The sequence below is a fragment of the Saccopteryx bilineata genome, chromosome 5 (assembly GCF_036850765.1).
Source record: "Saccopteryx bilineata isolate mSacBil1 chromosome 5, mSacBil1_pri_phased_curated, whole genome shotgun sequence".
Classification (NCBI taxonomy): Eukaryota; Metazoa; Chordata; class Mammalia; order Chiroptera; family Emballonuridae; genus Saccopteryx; species Saccopteryx bilineata.
Genome location: NC_089494.1, coordinates 208,882,229 through 208,900,178, shown reverse-complemented (window position 1 = coordinate 208,900,178; position 17,950 = coordinate 208,882,229). Strand labels below are relative to the sequence as shown.

The 17,950-nt window shown below is 40.2% G+C and overlaps 1 protein-coding gene across 2 annotated transcripts in view; it reads left to right on the top strand.

Annotated features, from left to right (window-relative positions):
- The first annotated feature begins 356 nt into the window (after nt 1-356).
- Nucleotides 357-17,950, top strand: part of BTC (betacellulin) — a 48,071-nt gene continuing 30,477 nt past the window's right edge. The window contains exon 1 of one of the 2 annotated variants that reach the window (XM_066281065.1): nt 357-850. In XM_066281065.1, the coding sequence (XP_066137162.1) occupies nt 793-850 (58 nt within the window). In that variant the 5' untranslated portion in view covers nt 357-792. The remainder of the gene's footprint in view (nt 851-17,950) is intronic. The other variant, XM_066281064.1, reaches the window with a different exon arrangement.

Genomic DNA, 17,950 nt, shown 5'->3' with positions numbered 1-17,950 from the left:
TGAATTAAATAAATAAATGAAAATACAACGAACAAACGAGTAAATGGATAAATAAACATATAAATAAAACTTCTAACATAGCTCTTGTTGAGTCCAAACTCCCATATATCCAACAAATGATACGTGTAAATGGGAGGCTTGTGAATTGTCAAATGCCTGAGGTTAACCACAGTGCTTCTTGGCTCTGGTCCCGCCAAGAGACCAGCAATTGGCTGACACAGGGGAAGTTAGAATTCCAGAGCACGTTTCTCCTGCAGCGGGTTCTCCCTCAGCTTGCTCTGGGCCTTTAGCAAGGACTTCTCATCAGGTTGCCCGCTGGCACAGCCGGGCACATCTGACACCTCTCGGGTGCATTCTCCCCGGCTCCCTCCCGAGCTGTTTACTCCCCAAGGCGGAGGGACCTGAACCGTCAGGTGCGACCCAGCAGGTGGAGTGGCTGAGCCGGCCCGAGGCAGCCCCGATATGAACTTGAGTGTGGGTGTGGGGTAATTTGGATGGGAACAACCTGGAGACTACCACTACCACATCCCGCGCCTCGCCGGCGGGGTGTGTGCCTAAAGAGCAGAATAAATAGGAGGCTCCCTCCTCCCAGCGACACTCAGGGAGCCGGCTGCCACCGCCCTGGGTGTTTGCCTGCCCTGTAGCCAGGGTTCCAGCCTGAAGTGTAGTTTCGTTTCCTCCTGGCTCCGGGACTAGTTTCCAGACACCCCTAGGACGCCGCGGCCTGGGAAAGGGGCGCAGCGGGGGCCGGAGGCTCGTCTAGGGGCTGCCCTGCCCCGCAGCGCGGGTTGGATGGACCGGACCGCCCCGGGCAGCGGCACCAGTTCCTTGCCACTGCTCCTGGCCCTGGGTAAGTGGCCGCGCTGGGCACTGGAAACCCAGGAAGAAAGGCTGGGCTGGAGGCGCAGGAAGGGCGAACTCTGATCCACGCTGGCATCTGGACTCGAGGGTGCGCAGGGGAGACAGGGGCGGGTCAGAGAGGCTGGACCACTGGGAGAGGCCGGTGTTCAGGGTCTGGCAGCTGGCACCTGTTGCGGCTGTCCCCAGGCGCGCGGGGTGGCCCGACGGCGGAAGGGGTCCTGGGGCCCTGCGGCTGGTGCTGCAGATGTGGGCGCAGAGCGGAGGACCCAGGTCGCCGGACCGGTGTCCGTAAGGCTTTGGGGGCTCCATGGGGGCGCTGAGCAGGCGACTGGGAACTGGTGGGATGAAAAGCAAAGGCTTGGGAGACTGGGCCAGCGAGACTGGAAGTAGTTGGAAAAGGAATTTCTTGGTTTACGAGTGCGGGCAAGGTGAAGAGGGTTCTTTGCCTAGAGCTTATGCCAGAGGTAAGAGAGGGACGCCCCTGGAGAGATTCAAGCTGGCCGTGGCCGGGACAAAGTATCACACCTTTTCTTGCAGGCAGTTGGGAGGTGTTGCAGGAAAAAAGACAACTTGTGAAACCTGAATCTCCCGTTGCTCATAAGAAAGCAAAGGAAAAGGAAATGACAATGTTTCCATGGCGCGATCCATGAAATACAGATGTTTCACTCGGAGTATAGGCATGTGCTGCTTAGACCAGGATGTGCATTCTGAGAAAGAGTTATTAGGGGATTTGGTCATTGCACAAACATCATAGAACACACTTAACAAACCTAGATGGTGTAGCCTACGAACACCTTGGTTGTATGGAATAGCCTATTGCTCCTAGGCTCCAAGCCTATATACAGCATGTTATTGTTCAAAACAACAGGAGGTTAAATCAAGTGCAAGAGAAAATCATGCAATCAAGACACTTGGTGAACACCTGTGTGAGGCTGCTGCCAGCGTAAGAGAGCACGCTGTTTTACAGCAAACTTTTTTAATAAATAGAAAGACTACACTCTGAAATAATATAAGTAATATGTAATATAATATAGGTAATACCATAAACTAGTAACAGTCACTTCTTTTCAAGTGTTCTGTACTGTACAAAATTATATGTGCCATGCTATTATAAGACCAGCAACACAACGAGTTCGTCTCCACCAACATCATCACAAACACATGAGTAATGTGTGGCTCTGCAACATTATGCTAACTATGAAGTCACTGGGTGATAGGAATTCTTCAGCTTCATTACAGTCATATGGGCCACCATTGATCGAACCTCCTTAGGTGGCATGTGACTGTATATTTTTTAGTAATTCAAAGAGAAATTGCAGGAGGGAAAACTTTTTTTCACTTCAAAGTTTCAATCTGGGTTGTTAAATTAAAGGCCACTGGGTGTGGTCACCTGGTATGACGGAAGAGTGGCGAGTGGAAGGAGTAGCAGGGTCTCTGGAACCTGAGGCTCTCCTCCCCTCCTTGGGAGTCAGTGATGGCAGAGAGAGACCTGAAACTTCAGGTGCTGGGGGAGGCTTATGCAGCTGGAAGCCATGCTCCCTTTCCCTTCCAGTGTGATAAGGTAGGAGGAAAATGCTACCACTTCAAAGCAACCTGTCTACACCATGGTCATTTTGAGGAGAGTGAAGAGAGGTCAAACTAGCAATGTTTTGTTGGCTTAGATGGGATTAGGGGCAGGGACACCTGAGCTTCGGACATTAATGTAAGAGAGAGTCTTCATTGCCAAAGTGTCTACAGCTTCAAGCTTCAGAAGGGCTGGGATTTCTTTAATGGAGGGAAAAGAATGGAATCTAAATGGAAACTTTCATCTGGCTGTGTTTTTTGAGTTAGAGAGATGGCTTCAAAGGTATGGCATTGGCCTGACCAGACAGTGGCGCAGTGGATAGAGCGTCGGACTGGGATGCGGAAGACCCAGGTTCGAGACCCTGAGGTCGCCAGCTTGAGTGCAGGCTCATCTGGTTTGAGCAAAGCTCACCAGCTTGAACCCAAGGCCCCTGGCTCTAGCAAGGGGTTACTCGATCTGCTGAAGGCCCGCGGTCAAGGCACATATGAGAAAGCAATCAATGAACAACTAAGGTGTCACAATGAAAAACTGATGATTGATGCTTCTCATCTCTCTTTCTGTTCCTGTCTGTCTATCCCTCTCTCTGACTCTGTCTCTGTAAAAAAAAAAAAAAAAAGGTATGGCATTGGTTGAAAGTGGAACAGACTTAGGACCATGGCTAGAGAGAAGAGACTGATATAACAAACCCTGCAGAGGAGGAAGAAGTCAGGAACAATTGATGGTGGAGTGATGTGGCAACTCAAGAAGAGCAATGGGGCTGAGAGTTCAGCCCAGAACTAGTTCTGGTGCTTCACCAGTACTGGGCGAAGGAGTCATTTTCTCCTTACCTCATCTGGACTGCCTAATGCTCAAAGTATTTACTGAAAGTACGCCACCGTCAGCAAGATGCTAGAGTATAGGGGAATGGCGGTTGGGTAAGGGCTCAAGAAATTCCTAAGACATAACTTCTAAGACGTGATGTGATTTTTGCCCTAAAAGATATTATATTGAAATTGGAAATACAAGACTAACAGATAAAACACAAAAAGAGAAAAATTCATGAACCCAGGAAAGAGAAACCTACTTCCTACCAAAGCTCCACCAGTGTGGCATGGGGCAGTGGAGAATAGCTGCATGGAAGACGCGAGTGGGTGCCTTGAAGAGTGGGCAGGATTTGAAACAATAGGGAAGAGAGTCCAACAATAGACAAGAGAAATGGCTTTTAGTGAAGGGTCAGTGATAAAAAATAAGATGGCTTTCCTGGAGAGACAGCCAGCTAGCCAACTAGAAAGTAGAATTTGTGAGAGGCAGACAGATTATGAAGAGCAAAAAAAGAAAAAAGCCACATTAAAATAAATATTTGGATATGAATCAATAGACAGTTAAACACACACCATCACAGATCTTGACTACAGGAGTGATATAAAGCAAACAAAGATTTAAGAGGGTAAATTTGTCAGAGGAGTTCAGTGTGGGAGTGAGGAGACAGGAGCTATGATCCAGGTATGAGCTAATTCAGACCAAAATTAGGGTGACATATCAGCAGAAATGTTATGATAGAAATAATTATTCTAGTTTAATGGACACTCTTCTGCCTTTACTTTCACTCAGTGCTTTATTTCTTTCTCAAAACTTGTCAAAGAGCAGAAATGAAAAAACAACCTCTAATCTAGTGCCCCAGTATACCCAGGGTAACCTAATGTACAACTTCCCTGTTGGATGTTTGGCTTAAGGAGTTGAATTCAGTCTTTAGATCTCCTAAAGATCCAGTCCTTGCAAAATGCCAAAGGGTGTGATTTGTTGGCATCAGTGTTTCCCTAAAGTGGTCCCCTTCTCTCATGCACACTTTACATGTAGGTCCCATTCCTAATTTAAGTCACATGTTATTTTACTTACTTTCCGAAAGCAATGTAATTGCTGTATGACTAACTAGTACACAGGCATGTTTGTGTGCATGCATGTGTGTGTGTGTGACAGTGACAAGTGCCTTGAGAACTGGCACTGAGCAGACATGAGACCTGGTTCCAACTCTGTCGATCTGTGACTGAGATGCCTGCGAGTTGTAAATTTCTGGGCCTCGTTTTTCTCACTTGTAAAATAAAGGGATTGCTTTAGATGAGACCAGGGCTTTTACCACCTGGACATTGTACTGATCTTTTTTTTTTTTTCTGAAGTTGGAATCGGGGAGGCAGTCAGACAGACTCCCACATGCGTCCGACTGGGATCCACCCGGCATGCCCACCAGGGGGCGATGCTCTGCCCATCTGAGGCACTGCTCTGTTGCGACCAGAGATATTCTAGCGCCTGAGGCAGAGGCCATGGAGCCATCCTCAGCACCCGGGGCCAACTTTGCTCCACTGGAGCCTCGGCTGCGGGTGGGGAAGAGAGAGATAGAGAGGAAGGAGAGGGGGAGGGGTGGAGAAGCAGATGGACGCTTCTCCTGTGTGCCCTGGCCGGGAATTGAACCCGGGACTCCTGCACGCCAAGCCGATGCTCTACCACTGAGCCAACCGGCCAGGGCCTGTACTGATCTTTAACCAACATTTTCATTGGGAAATTTAAGAGAAAATCTTTTTACAGCAGTATTTAACTACCATTTACTTTGTGATGAGATCATTGTTTCATGCAAACATTATCATCACAGAGAGAAGCACGGATGCTTGACTCTTTAAGAAATGTGGTGAAAGGGGAGTCACTTTCTTTAAAGTGGGTTTTTTATCTTAAAGAAATGGTATTATTCTCTCTAATTCTGTTTTTTAGTTTCTCCCTCTCATCTACTTGCTATATAACACAAACACTACACCGGTGAAAAAAGGGAAAAAAATGTTTCTTTTCAAAAAATGAGTGAGCTTTAAGGTAAAAAAATATGTTTTCCTTATTAAAATACAAAACATTAATATTTGTAAGTTGGTTTTAAGTTTTGCTTGAAACATGACTGTATTTGTGGAGTAATATCTAGCTTTCAAGTTAAAAGCAGGTGGTTGCAGCAGGTAAAATTCCCATGATAAATTTGAAGTAACTGAAGCCCCAAACACTGAGAGATTTGAGGATTTGCCTCTTTAGTTCTGCTTTGGCTTAAAAGAACATTGGAAGTTTTTTGTTTTTTGTTCTCTGTGTTTCTTTTAAAAAACCTCAGGTTTCACAGGCTACACTTGCGTGTTATCAACTGTTACAGATCAGTTTTTGCCATTGTTCTGTTCCCATTGTTGTGTGGAAATTCCCAAATAATTCTAGAAGACCCCAGTACTGCAGGTATACTTTGTGGTACCCCCGCTGATGCTTGGCCTGCCAATGTCTGCCAGAATTGAAGGTGCAGAGAAAAGAGAGCACAACGTCTATCCCAGTGACCCAAGCCTCGTCTCTGGGGAGACTGCTCACCCCGGTACTCCTGGGCTCCTTAAGTCCACAGACAGCCTAGTGGAAACTCATCTTGTTTTGTTCTCACCCTTTCTTTCTAGTCAGGTCATGCCAGGACATAGACATGAATGTCACTAAGAGGCTGGGCCAGGGGACAGTCAGAGGGACAGGAACCAAGCTGTACCCAGTGTCACCTCGCTGATCCATGCATCCTCATTAGGATCAATGTCTTCCCAGGAGACTCCCGACAAGCAGGAATCCAGGTTGCATGCAGTTTAGCCTTAAGCCATGATCATGATACACTTCCAGAATTGCTCTGACAAGCCCTGGATCCATAAAGAACCCATAGTTCAGTTGGTCAAGAGTGCTCCAAACTCCCTGGCCAGTTGGTTCAGTGGTAGAGCATTGGCCTGGTGTGCAGGAGTCCTGGGTTTGATTCCCGGCCAGGGCACACAGGAGAAGTGCCCATCTGCTTCTTCCCCCTTCCCCCTCTCCTTCCTCTCCGTCTCTCTCTTCCCCTCCCGCAGCCAAGGCTCCATTGGAGCAAAGATGGCCCAGGCGCTGAAGATGGCTCTGTGGCCTCTGCCTCAGGCACTAGAATGGCTCTGGTTGCAACAGATCCATGCCCCAGATGGGCATGCCGGGTGGATCACGGTTGGGCGCATGCAGTCTGTCTGACTGCCTCCCTGTTTCCAACTTCAGAAAAATACAAAAAAAAAAAGAAGAAAAAAAGAGTGCTCCATAATAATAATTTGAGAGGAAAGCAATGTGACCAAAATGGGTATGCTTTGTACTGCTAATGATTGCTAGCTTTCCCAGGCATGTCTATATCTTGAAAAAGAAATCCTGGTGGTTCAAATGAATTTCTAATTGCTAGATTTAAAGAAATAAGGAGAGAATTCTTTAGATGGTTGAAGAGAGATGAGGTATGTAATCAATTCACATCAATTAGGTAATAACCTACTTTGATTATAAACAAGGCTAAGTCAAATAGCCAGGAAATACTTATATTTATTCTTTACATTTTTTTGAGGATATGTAGTATATTTTTTACCTGGTCTATGGACTAGAAGCATTGATTCTGAAACAGTGACAAAAAGTTTAATAATGTTTGCATTAAGTCTTATTTCAACATGCCTGAGTTGGTTGGATAACAGGGTCAGTTACCAACATAACATTTCTTTCTTTGGAAAACCATGTGTTTATTAATTCATTTAGCTTTACTTAACTTAGTATGCCATGTCAGAGGGCCGCTTTCCTGGAAGTACAACACTAATGGATAATAGGTAGCTTGTGGTATTTTTTGATAGGGAAATGATTAATATAGAGCATGCAGTCCTTTAAATATTGGTTTTAGTGTGCACAGTAGATCAGAAAAAGAGAGACTAATATAATAAGAGACAAGAAAAGAGACAGCTGCTATTAACTAGCCTGGAAAGTCTGGACTAGGCAATGAAGAGAAGAAATAAACTCAATAACTATTTCTAAACATGACTTTATAGAATATAATGACAAGTCACATGTAGGTAAGTAAGGAAAAGGAAAGAAGGAATAAAACTATCACTGAGACCACTAACCCGAGAGAGACAAGGAGTTTATGGTACCATATGTAAACGAGAACTTCCTTTCTGTGGGAATGTGAACTGTTTTGGAGATATTCAAATGTCCTGTGAACGTTTGGAAATATAGAAGTTAGCTTCAAATTAGAGCAGTGGAACCCAAATCAGATTGTTCTAAGAAATATAAAAAGTACAGGTTATCAGGCCTCTCCCCAGACCTCCTAAAATCTGGTTAACATGTTCCAATGAAGATAACAGTTTAAAGACTTTCCAGGAGGAGAAAAAATTTTTCTTATAGAGTAACTGCAAATAATACATGTAGATACTGCCCCTCTAGGAGGTAGAACTTAGTTTCTTGAGCCTTTTAAGTGTAGACTGGACCTAGTTACTTGCTTCCAAAGAATAAAGTATAAAAAGAAGTAAAATGATAACTTTAAAGTACAAAAACCTGGCAAACACTACCTTACCAATTGGCCAGGGTTAACATCACCAGCAATACCATGTAGGTATCACATATCCTCATATAATGTGATGAGAGGAACATTTCTATGTAGCATTCACTCTAAAACCCAAAATATTGGTCCAATTATTATAAAAACATCAGACAAACCTAAAATTGAAGACTATTCTACAAAACATCTGACCAATACTCATAAAATTTGTCAATGAAGCCCTGGCCAGTTGACTCAGTGGTAGAGTTTTTGGACTGGTGTGTGGATGTCCCAGGTTCAATTCTCTGTCAGGGCACACAGGAGAAGCACCCATCCACTTCTCCACCCCTCCCCCTCTTGCTTCTCTCTCTCTCTCTCTCTTTCTCTCCCCATCTTTTCTCTTCCCCTCTTGTAGCCATGACTCAATTGAAGTGAATTGGCCCTGGGCACTGAGGATGGTGACATGGCCTCCACCTCAGGTGCTAAGAAGAGCTCGATCACCAAACAATGGAGCAACACCCCAGATGGGCAGAGCATCACCCTTTGGGGGGGGCTTGTTGGGTGGATCTTGGTCAGGGTGCATGTGAGAATCTGTCTGCCTCCCTGTCTCTCAGTGAATAATAAAAAAAAAATTGTCAATGAAGTCATAAAAAAACAAGAAAAGACTAAGAACCCATCACAGACCAGAAGACACTAAGAATCTTAACACAGAAAAAGGATATTAATAGAAAGTTGGTTAAATCAGAATAAAGCCTTGATTTTAGTCAATAATAATGCATGAGTGTTAATTCCTAGTTTTGATAAATGTACCACAATGCAAGGTGATAACATCAGAGGACACAGAATTGAGTGAGGATGTACGGTAATGCTCTGTACTTAGCAATTTTCTGTAAATCTAAAATTACAGGTATCCCTCATTTTTCAAAAGTTCACTTCACACTACTCCACTTTACAATGAGTACCTGTTCTTGTTAAGTAAAAGAAATCAGAAGATCTTCGCTTTTGTGATAAAAGGTGAAAAGCGAAAATTGCATTCAGTGTCTGTTTTGCAGCCAGCCATTGTAGAGACAGTGAGCACCCTGAGTGGTGAGAGTGCCACCAAGCTCCATCCCCGGGAGCCACACTCAGCATCTCAGCATCAAGCCCTATAGCTTTTGACTGGTTTGTGAGCATCTGTGCTTTATCTCAATTTATTCTGTGTATCCATTAGCAAGTTGTGTTTGTTCTAAGGTAATTGCTTCTTTACCTGATGCCATTTGAGATTTAAAAAGGTTTTCATAAGAATATTCTACTTTTAGATAGTGAGGAAAACCTGTCTTTTAAAATAAAGTTTATTACTTAAAAACAAAAAAGGTTCTACAGGAGATTCTAATGACTAGCCAGTTTGGACAACCACCTAGTTAGAAAATAGGATTGAAAATTTAAATAAATAATTTATCTGATTATAATTTCAGGATCTAACATCTTGCCTAGCACACAATACATCTTCAAGAAATATTTGTTCAAATACTGAGTCCATGAGTATTTTGTGAGATTGAATAGCATAAGCAAAATCATAGAGACAGAAAGTAGAAGGGTGGTTACCAGGGTCTGGGAGAGGAAGGATTGGGGAGTAATTGTTGAGTGGGTCTAGAGATTCAGTGTTGCAAGATGAAAAGAGTCCTGGAGATGAATAATGGTGATCGTTGTACAACAGTATGAATGATATTACTGAACTGTGCTTTTAAAAAATGGTTAAGATAGCCAGATTGTATGCTATATGTATTTTACCACAGTAAAAAAAAAGAATGGAAAAGAAAGGACAGAGCCTCATGTTGATGGCACCCATATTTACGATGTGGGGAGTCAGAAAAAAAAAGCTGGCACAGTTGAGTGAAAAGGGAAACACAATTCAGGAAGTCAGGAAGCCAAGAGGGAAGGTAGTTTGTAGGTGGGAGATTTGGGAAGGTCAACCATATCAAATACTATGGAAATGGAGGCAGCTGAGGCTCAAGAAGAAGCCACTGCTATGTGGGCTATGAGGAAATCATCGGTGTTCTTAAAAGACAAGAGATTGGTGGTAACTGGAGAAGACACACACACACACACACACACACACACACACACGACTCAAGAGGATAGAAGTTGGAGTGGTGGGTAGAAACAAGAAAGTTTTTATTTATGAGAGCCAACATCAAATAGTTGAAAAGTTGTCTCAATACAGGTTTTCTCTGTTTAATTCAGAGGGCACAACTTGTGTTAATTACAGAAAGACAACTCTCACCTTAATTTAGGAGGAATTATCTTCCAAGTAGAGCTTTGAAAAAATGGAGTCCACTGACTTGGGACGTGGTGAGCTTCCCATGCCTGGACATGTTTGAGGTCTGGATGGCACTTACAGGAAGTTGTGCACAGGTGCTTCCTAGGTGAGGTAGGAGGTGGATCAAATGACTACCAAGGGTTTTTATTTCCCGGGAACTCAGGGTGATGTTACTGAATTTTGGGAATGTTTTGGAGGTTGGTAAGTAGAATTTCAAACTAAGAAATTGTCTTTGGGAAGGGAAATAAAAAAAAAAAACAGGGCATGTAGGGACTTGGGAAACCAATAGTGATGAATTTTTAAAAAATAAAAAGAAAGAAAAAAATAAAAAGAAAATTACTTGAGATTTTCCCCTCAAAACTTGATTCAGTGACCATGCATGTGTGTGTGTTTGTGTGTGTGTGTGTGTGTGTGTGTGTGTGTGACACAGAGGGACAGACAGACAGGAAGAGGAGACAGATGAAAAAGCATCAATTCTTTGTTGCGGCTCCTTAGTTGTTCATTGATTGCTTTCTAATTATGTGCCTTGATGGGGGGGGGGGCTATAGCAGAGCAAGTGACCCCTTGCTCAAGCCAGCGACCATGGAGCAACCCCACAGCTCAAGCCAGTGAGCCTGTGCTCAAACCAGCAGCCTTGTAGTTTCAAACCTGGGTCCTCTGCACCCCAGTCTGATGCTCTATCCACTATGCCACTGACTGGTCAGGCAGTGTGGCCGTGCCTTCTCATGAGCCTCATCTTGGGGTAAAGAAAATTCTATTCCCCAGGTTGAGGTTCTCTCTTAAAAATGCTGCATCCTTTACACATATTTTACTACTTACTAGGATAATAATTATCCACTGAGATCCAGTTGTGAAGAAAAAAAACCCTCAGCATAACTACAACTGATAAATTATATTGACAAAATTTCAAATATCTCAGAAGACATATTTCTAAGATTGCCATCACATAATAAAAAGAACTGTGAGAAAATTCTTTAATTATTTTTAGATAAATGACAGTTATCTTGTAATGGAAGGTAAAAAGAGTGACTGGAAGTATGATTTAGATTTGAGATAAAACTACACACAAGAATAATAACACTGAGGAACAAAATTTTTGTTGCATCCACAAAAACACTTGTTCTTACCTAATTCAAGTGTGCTGATCTCAAATCTGACATTAGTTTTTTCTCTGTAAGCTACAGTTTTTTTGCAATTCAAGATTTTAGGTTTTCATCTTATTGTAAAATTTTCAACATTTAGTTTAACATAATGAAGTAGAATGTCTTCTTGGGCATCATCTTTGTGAAAATATAATAATTTATATAATGCAATAAATACACTAATACACTAAAGATATGATTGCATCAGAATTTGTCTACAATTTCAAAATAGAACATATTAAAACACTTATTTTAATCATAAAATTTGCGCAAAATTATTTAAATTCTATTCAGGCAAAAATTTGCACTTTTAGCTCTTGCGTTTGTGTACTTGTTGAGGGAAATCTCATTTGATGCTCCAGCAGTAGTCTGCTCATCACTAACAGCTCCAAGATTTTTGGGAAACTTATCAAGATGACTCTTCAGGAAGTGATCTTAATGCTCATGTTACATCCAACGTTGCAGAAAGCCAACAGCATCCTTTGAGCCAGAAGTTCATAGTTTTCTGCTTTTTTGTTGCCAAGGAAGTTCTTTGTAACTGCAACTAAAGACTGCCATGCTGCTTTCTCCTCCTTATTCATCTTCATGGCAAATTCTTTGTCATGTATGAGGGTTCAAATTTGAGGTCCAGCGAATACATCTGCTTTTATCTTCTTGAAAGACAAGGCAGGAAAAGCAGAAATAATATGTTGAAAGCATTCACTTTCTCTATTCAAAGCCTGAACAAACTGCTTCATTAAGCCGAGTTTGATGTGAAGTGGGGGGAAAATGATCCTGTCTCAATTAACTACAGGTTCATTCACAATATTTTGCATCCTTACTACCAAAGCTCCACGTTTTGGTCACTCCTGTGTCTAGTGTTTCTTTCAAGCTCGGCTGTCCCACAAACACAGAAAGCAAGGATACTTTGTGAAACCTCTCTGTTGTCCTAACAGGAAATTTACCATTTTAAGATAAATGGTACCTCCTACCATTGTGTAGGAGAACACATTTCAGGCTCCATTTAGAGCTGTCAAGAAATAGCCGCCATTCTGTTGGACTAGAAGTGGTAACACCTAGCTGACTGAGAAGACTACTGATATCATGACAGTAAACAAAGTGTTTGTCTTCGGAAAAATAGCCCACAAAAATTTGTTCATGCTTCCTGAAATGAGATACTTTAGCTGACCAGTGAAGTACATTCTTTTCTTGAAACCTGGAGACTAATAACTCAGCTGCTTTCTTTGATAGGCCCAAATCTCTTACTAAGTCATTCTATTCGGGTTGGCTAAACTGCTGAGGGGTTAATGACTGCTTGGCATCAGAAGAAGACCCTTCAGATTCTACAACCATTTCTTCATGCATCTTAGCAAAATACACTTGATCACCATGTTCACTTTCTTCATTTTTAGAAGAAATAAAACCATTGAAAACTGGAACCGGGAGTGTCTCAGAGTGTGGGATAGGTCGTATTGCTGAAGGAATATTAGAATATGCAATCATATGTCATTTTTTCTTGCCGATGCCCTTTGTATGGATCAGACAGAAATAACAGTCACTGCTGTGGTCCTTAGGTTCACGCCAAACCATGGAAATACCAAATGGCATTCCTTTGTGTTTTCCTTTTGTCCAGTCACGAAGCATTTCCTCACAATTATGACACACAATATGAGGAGCACAGTTCTTGTCTTGATTGCCAAGGGGAACTTGAAAATAGGCAATATTTGCACGTGTCACAAATGATGAGATATTGCACCTTTGACGTTGAAGTGTGTAACAGCCACATATATAACAGAAGGTGTTAGGACTATTCTTACATTTACACCTACTCAAAGAAGCCATAATTCGATCTTAAAACAAAATAAAAGGGTGTTTTTATCAGATAATAATTTTTTATATTTAAAAACAACTACAATTATGTAAAAGTGATGTTTATAAAACATTAATTGTGGTTATGTTCAATCCAAGAGTCGTTGCCCTTTAACTCCAATTTAAAAACCAATGCATGCCATTAACTGTAACAAAAAGAAATTAAGATTGCATAAAAGTTAGAGCATGCACTAAAAAATGGATTTCAGATTTGGAATCAGCAATGCAGAAATATATAGAAACAGTTCTGAAACCTCATGCAACAGAAAATGAAAAAAAATTATTCCCCAGTGTAATCTGTACTTCTCATTTGCTTTTGCAAAAGCATAAAAAGGAAACATATCCCATTTTTTCTTACTAATTTTTATTCAAAAGCACTCACCACTATTAAATATTTTTGCACCTGACCAGGTGGTGGCACAGTGGATAGAGTACTGGACTGGGTTGCAAAGGATACAGGTTCAAGACCCCGAGATCGCCAGCTAGAGCGCAGGCTCATTTGGTTTGAGCAAAGCTCACCAGCTTGGACCCAAGGTCGCTGGTTCGAGCAAGGGGTTCCTCAGCCTGCTGAAGGCCCGTGAGAAAGTAATCAATGAACAACTAAGATGTCACAACAAAAAACTAATGATTGATGCTTCTCATCTCTCTCTGTTCCTGTCTGTCTGTCCCTATTGTATCCCTCTCTCTGACTCTCTCTCTCTGTCTCTGTGGAAAAAAATATATATATTTTTGCATGATTTTCTAGTTTAGTCATACCCTCAATTGGTAATCTATCTTTCAGGATATGGTAAATAGACATTGCAAAACTTCAACTGAAAAAAATGGTGTGACCATTTCATAATGAGTCTTACTTTCATAGGCCATACAAGGAAACTAATTAAATTATTTTACATCCTTACCATACACATCAAGAAGGCCCTTGTTTCTGAATTTTACTTTGCATAATTTTTCATTCCAGCTGGATAGCTTTACTCACTGTTTCCAGAACATACCAAGCTCATGTCTATGTCATTGCCTTTCGTTCTGTTTAGTTCTCAACTTCCATGAAACTTTTCTTTATGATCTCTACACTTAATACATTGCTTCTTTTTGGAATTCCAATAGAGTTTATTTTTGTATACCTGTCACTTAAAATATACTACCTGGTGATTTTTTATTTATTTATTATATATTTATTTTTATCTGCTCCCTGAAAAATGATTTTATCAACATAGATAATAATGTATTAATGTTAAGTTGGGTGGACTTCCCTTAACTCAGTTTAAGGACCTAAATTCTGCAGGGTTTTTTTTTTTCAGGTTGGTTATGCAACTACTCCAAACTTACGATCTTTTCTTTACCATTATTAAAGCTGATGACTGTTTCCTCATGGATCAAAGGCTGTGTTATCTCTAAATCCAAAGGCCAACACCACTATTCCTCTTCACTTTGCACTTGGATAATCCTCCCTGAGAAGAAATTGTTCTTTTTTCCCTTCGTTCTTTTTGCCTTCTCTTCTGTAACTATGATGGAAATTCAGTGAACCCTTGAGCTTTTCATTTAAAGTATTACAATGTCCGGTTAATCTGGTCTAATAATGGAATAGGAATCGAAACGTCGTTTTGACGACTGATGATTTCTAAGAAACTAGCTCTAGGTTATTATAGGGTCCCATTTAATTTAGTCATTGTTGTCACAGATTTAATAACAATCATGGTAAAAAAAATAAAGAAGTTGATTTACTGGCAAAGGCATTATTGTGGTGTTGACAGTTTTCAGATATATGAGTTAATGTGACAGGTTGTTAAATTACCTCCTCTGAGCTTTAAAAATATGACTGCGGGAGTTAAGATTACTTTTATGAGTTAAGAAAAAGTGTTATCCACCATTCTTAGCTATTCTTAAACAGCAAGACATTGTATCTGCTATTTGGAATAGCATTTGACTTTGGAGGAGAAATGAGTTGGTATTTTACTTTCTTAATGTTGAATGGACATAAACTATTTATAAAGACCCTCTTCTTATTTCTCTGCCCATGTCTATGCTTCCCTTCCCAGCCTTGAAAATTAAGAAGCTTATCTCTCAGTTTTACAAAATAAGCAATTCTCTAGGTGCTGTGATTTGAGAGACCTTAGAAAAATTACTTTGTCCTGAAACAGCTCTCCATTAGATAACCTGCTTTCCCAAATCCCCACTGTATTGGGACATGAACAAAGTGCACTACTTAAGACCCCTTCAACTACCTTCATTTTCTCTTGCTCAGCTCCCCACTTACACCAGATCACCCCTCTTTTTGGACTTGGATACAACATCATGTCCCAGGATGAGTTCTGGCTTCTCACCCACTGAAGGTCCAAAGATTGAAGGAGTTAGCACCTAGTGAGGAACATTTTGTCCAGTAGGAAATAGATGATGAAAGTGATTGGGACAGATTCTTCTTTCAGTCTTTCTCCATGAACTCATTCAAGACATAGTTCCTTTCTGAATGCTTTACATAGCCCCTGTATGAGTGAACTTGCTGTCTGAGCATGTTTCTGTCTCTGTGGTTCACCTTGGAGCTATACTCAGCAAGTTGGGTATGCATATTGCATTTCTTTGCCTCTTTCTTTTTACATCATTTTCTATTTTATCATTCCCACAGCCCAGAACTAGTACCTCCCAAATAAAGTGATAATTCTTTTAATCTGTACCTTGGACTCTGCTTTCTAGAAAACTCAGATTGGGACACTTGATTCCAGTGTATTTCTTTTGAGTTATTTCTTTCCTTTGCAGGTCTGCTTTGAAATCAAATACAATTAGAAAAGAAAATATATTAAAGAATCATTTTCTATTTGGGAGAATATTGAAATAATATGAGGATACTGTTTATAGGAGGGCAAAAATGACAACAAAAAAGATAACAGAAAAAGATGGAGAAAAAGACCAATGTCAAACTTCATCTATTTCACAGTTTCTGTCTCAGCCAACCACAAACCCAGTGTCAAACACCATTTCTACCCTCTGATATTTTGTCAACTTCATGTTAGAGGTGATCTCTTTTTGGACTTCGAAAATGCTCTGTGTATGGTCTACGTACTCAAGGCTCCTTTTTTATTCTGGACCATGAAGATACAATGAGAAAATTCCCCAGATGCTCCTGGTTTTTATTCTGAAGGTTGATTTAAACTTTTAAGAACCTTGTTAACTTTATTTTTCCAAAATCAGAAATATGATTTATAATCTACTTGGTCTTTAAATAGTATCATAAGGTCTGACTTTATCTGCTGTATTTGGACCACTGAGTCACCTAGCCAACTAAGTGATGACTGAATCAGAAATCTCATTTGACATAAACAGTAGGCTGAGTCATTGGCAGAATTGTACTGAGAATACAAAGAACCACACTATATTTCTGTTAATCAGTTGAGGAGTATTCACTTCAAAACTCTTAAAAAAAAAAAAAAAACAACGAAAAGTAACAAGCATGTGGAAAGACCAACAAAGACCTTTGCCTCACTAAGTACATATATGTAAGCACACTGCTTAGTATGCACTGTAATGTCTGTGTATTTATCTTTTGTAGTTTGTTCCAAAAACATATTTTATATACAAGTCAAATCAGACCCTCTATGTAGATATTTGTCAAGAGCCACTTATAAGCATGAGAACTTGTTTTACCAGAGCAATTCAAATTCTTTTTATTTTTTTACTTCAGGTCTCTTATACTTGCTATTTTGTGTCAGACATTACCAAGGTTAATAATTCATAATTTATTTTTTTAATTTTTTTTAAGCATAGGTAAATCTTTACCATGTAAGTTATATATTGTGAGCCTCAGTTTATAGGTAGAAACCCTAAAGTTCTATGTTGAACTACTTCATCATAATCACAAAGCTAGTGATTAAAAGGTACATCCCGGATTCAAATTTATCTTCATTTGTCTCTAAACCTGTCTTTGTACCATTAATCTACACTGCTTCCTTCTAAAATAAATAAAAATTTATTTGACTCTGAAATACTCTCCCAACTTCTGTTTATGTTCATAGATTAATAAATTCTCCTTTGATTTACAGTTAGATTTTCTAATGGGGAATGGAGTGAGGTTCAAATCTTAAAATAAGAACGATGTGATGTCATAAGAATCACTTGATTTATTGGATACAAACAGGCCTGTTTGTATCCAATAAATCATATCTAAACATATCTAATCTAAACAGATGTCTTAAATCATAAGAATATAGTGTAATGGAAATTTTGTGATAATATTATATTTATTTTTAAAACATAGGGTAGGGGGAAATTGGTTTACAGTTGTATGTGAAGTACAGAGTTTATTTTTGTATCATTATTTATTAATTAATGTATTATTTTCTATACAAATAACTATAAGCCTACATTTGCCAAACCTTGTATAAAATGCTTTTGGCTCTAAAAATGGAAAATTCAGCTCAGAGATGAGGCAAATACAACATACATGACTGTTTAGGTTGTTCACATTTGATCTTTTTAAATAGTTGATCCAGCTGGTGTGTGACTTACTTCAGCATTAGCAGCAACTTTGAAACAGTGGGTCATGCTCCTTGTCATGCTGTGTCTCATTCAATGTTTGTATTGTCCCCAATGACTCATTCCCCACTCTGGCTGACAGGGATAATACTTTTAATACATTCCATAATTTTTAATTTGAAAATCTCATAAAGCATAAAAGTAAATGGAGCTTTGACTCATTAAAGGAAAAATGGGTTTATTTTCCTTTTTGTCTTTAATTTTATGAACTGAATTGGTATTTAAAAACTAGCCTTGAAAATTAGGACTCAATTTTCAATCTTTTAGCAAGTAAGCTAATATAACATTATATTGTTTTATTTTGTTTCTTTGCTTTAATGTAGCTGAGAAATTCTTCAAGTCATGTGAAGCAGAGAGGAATGATTGAATGAAAGAATAAGAAAACA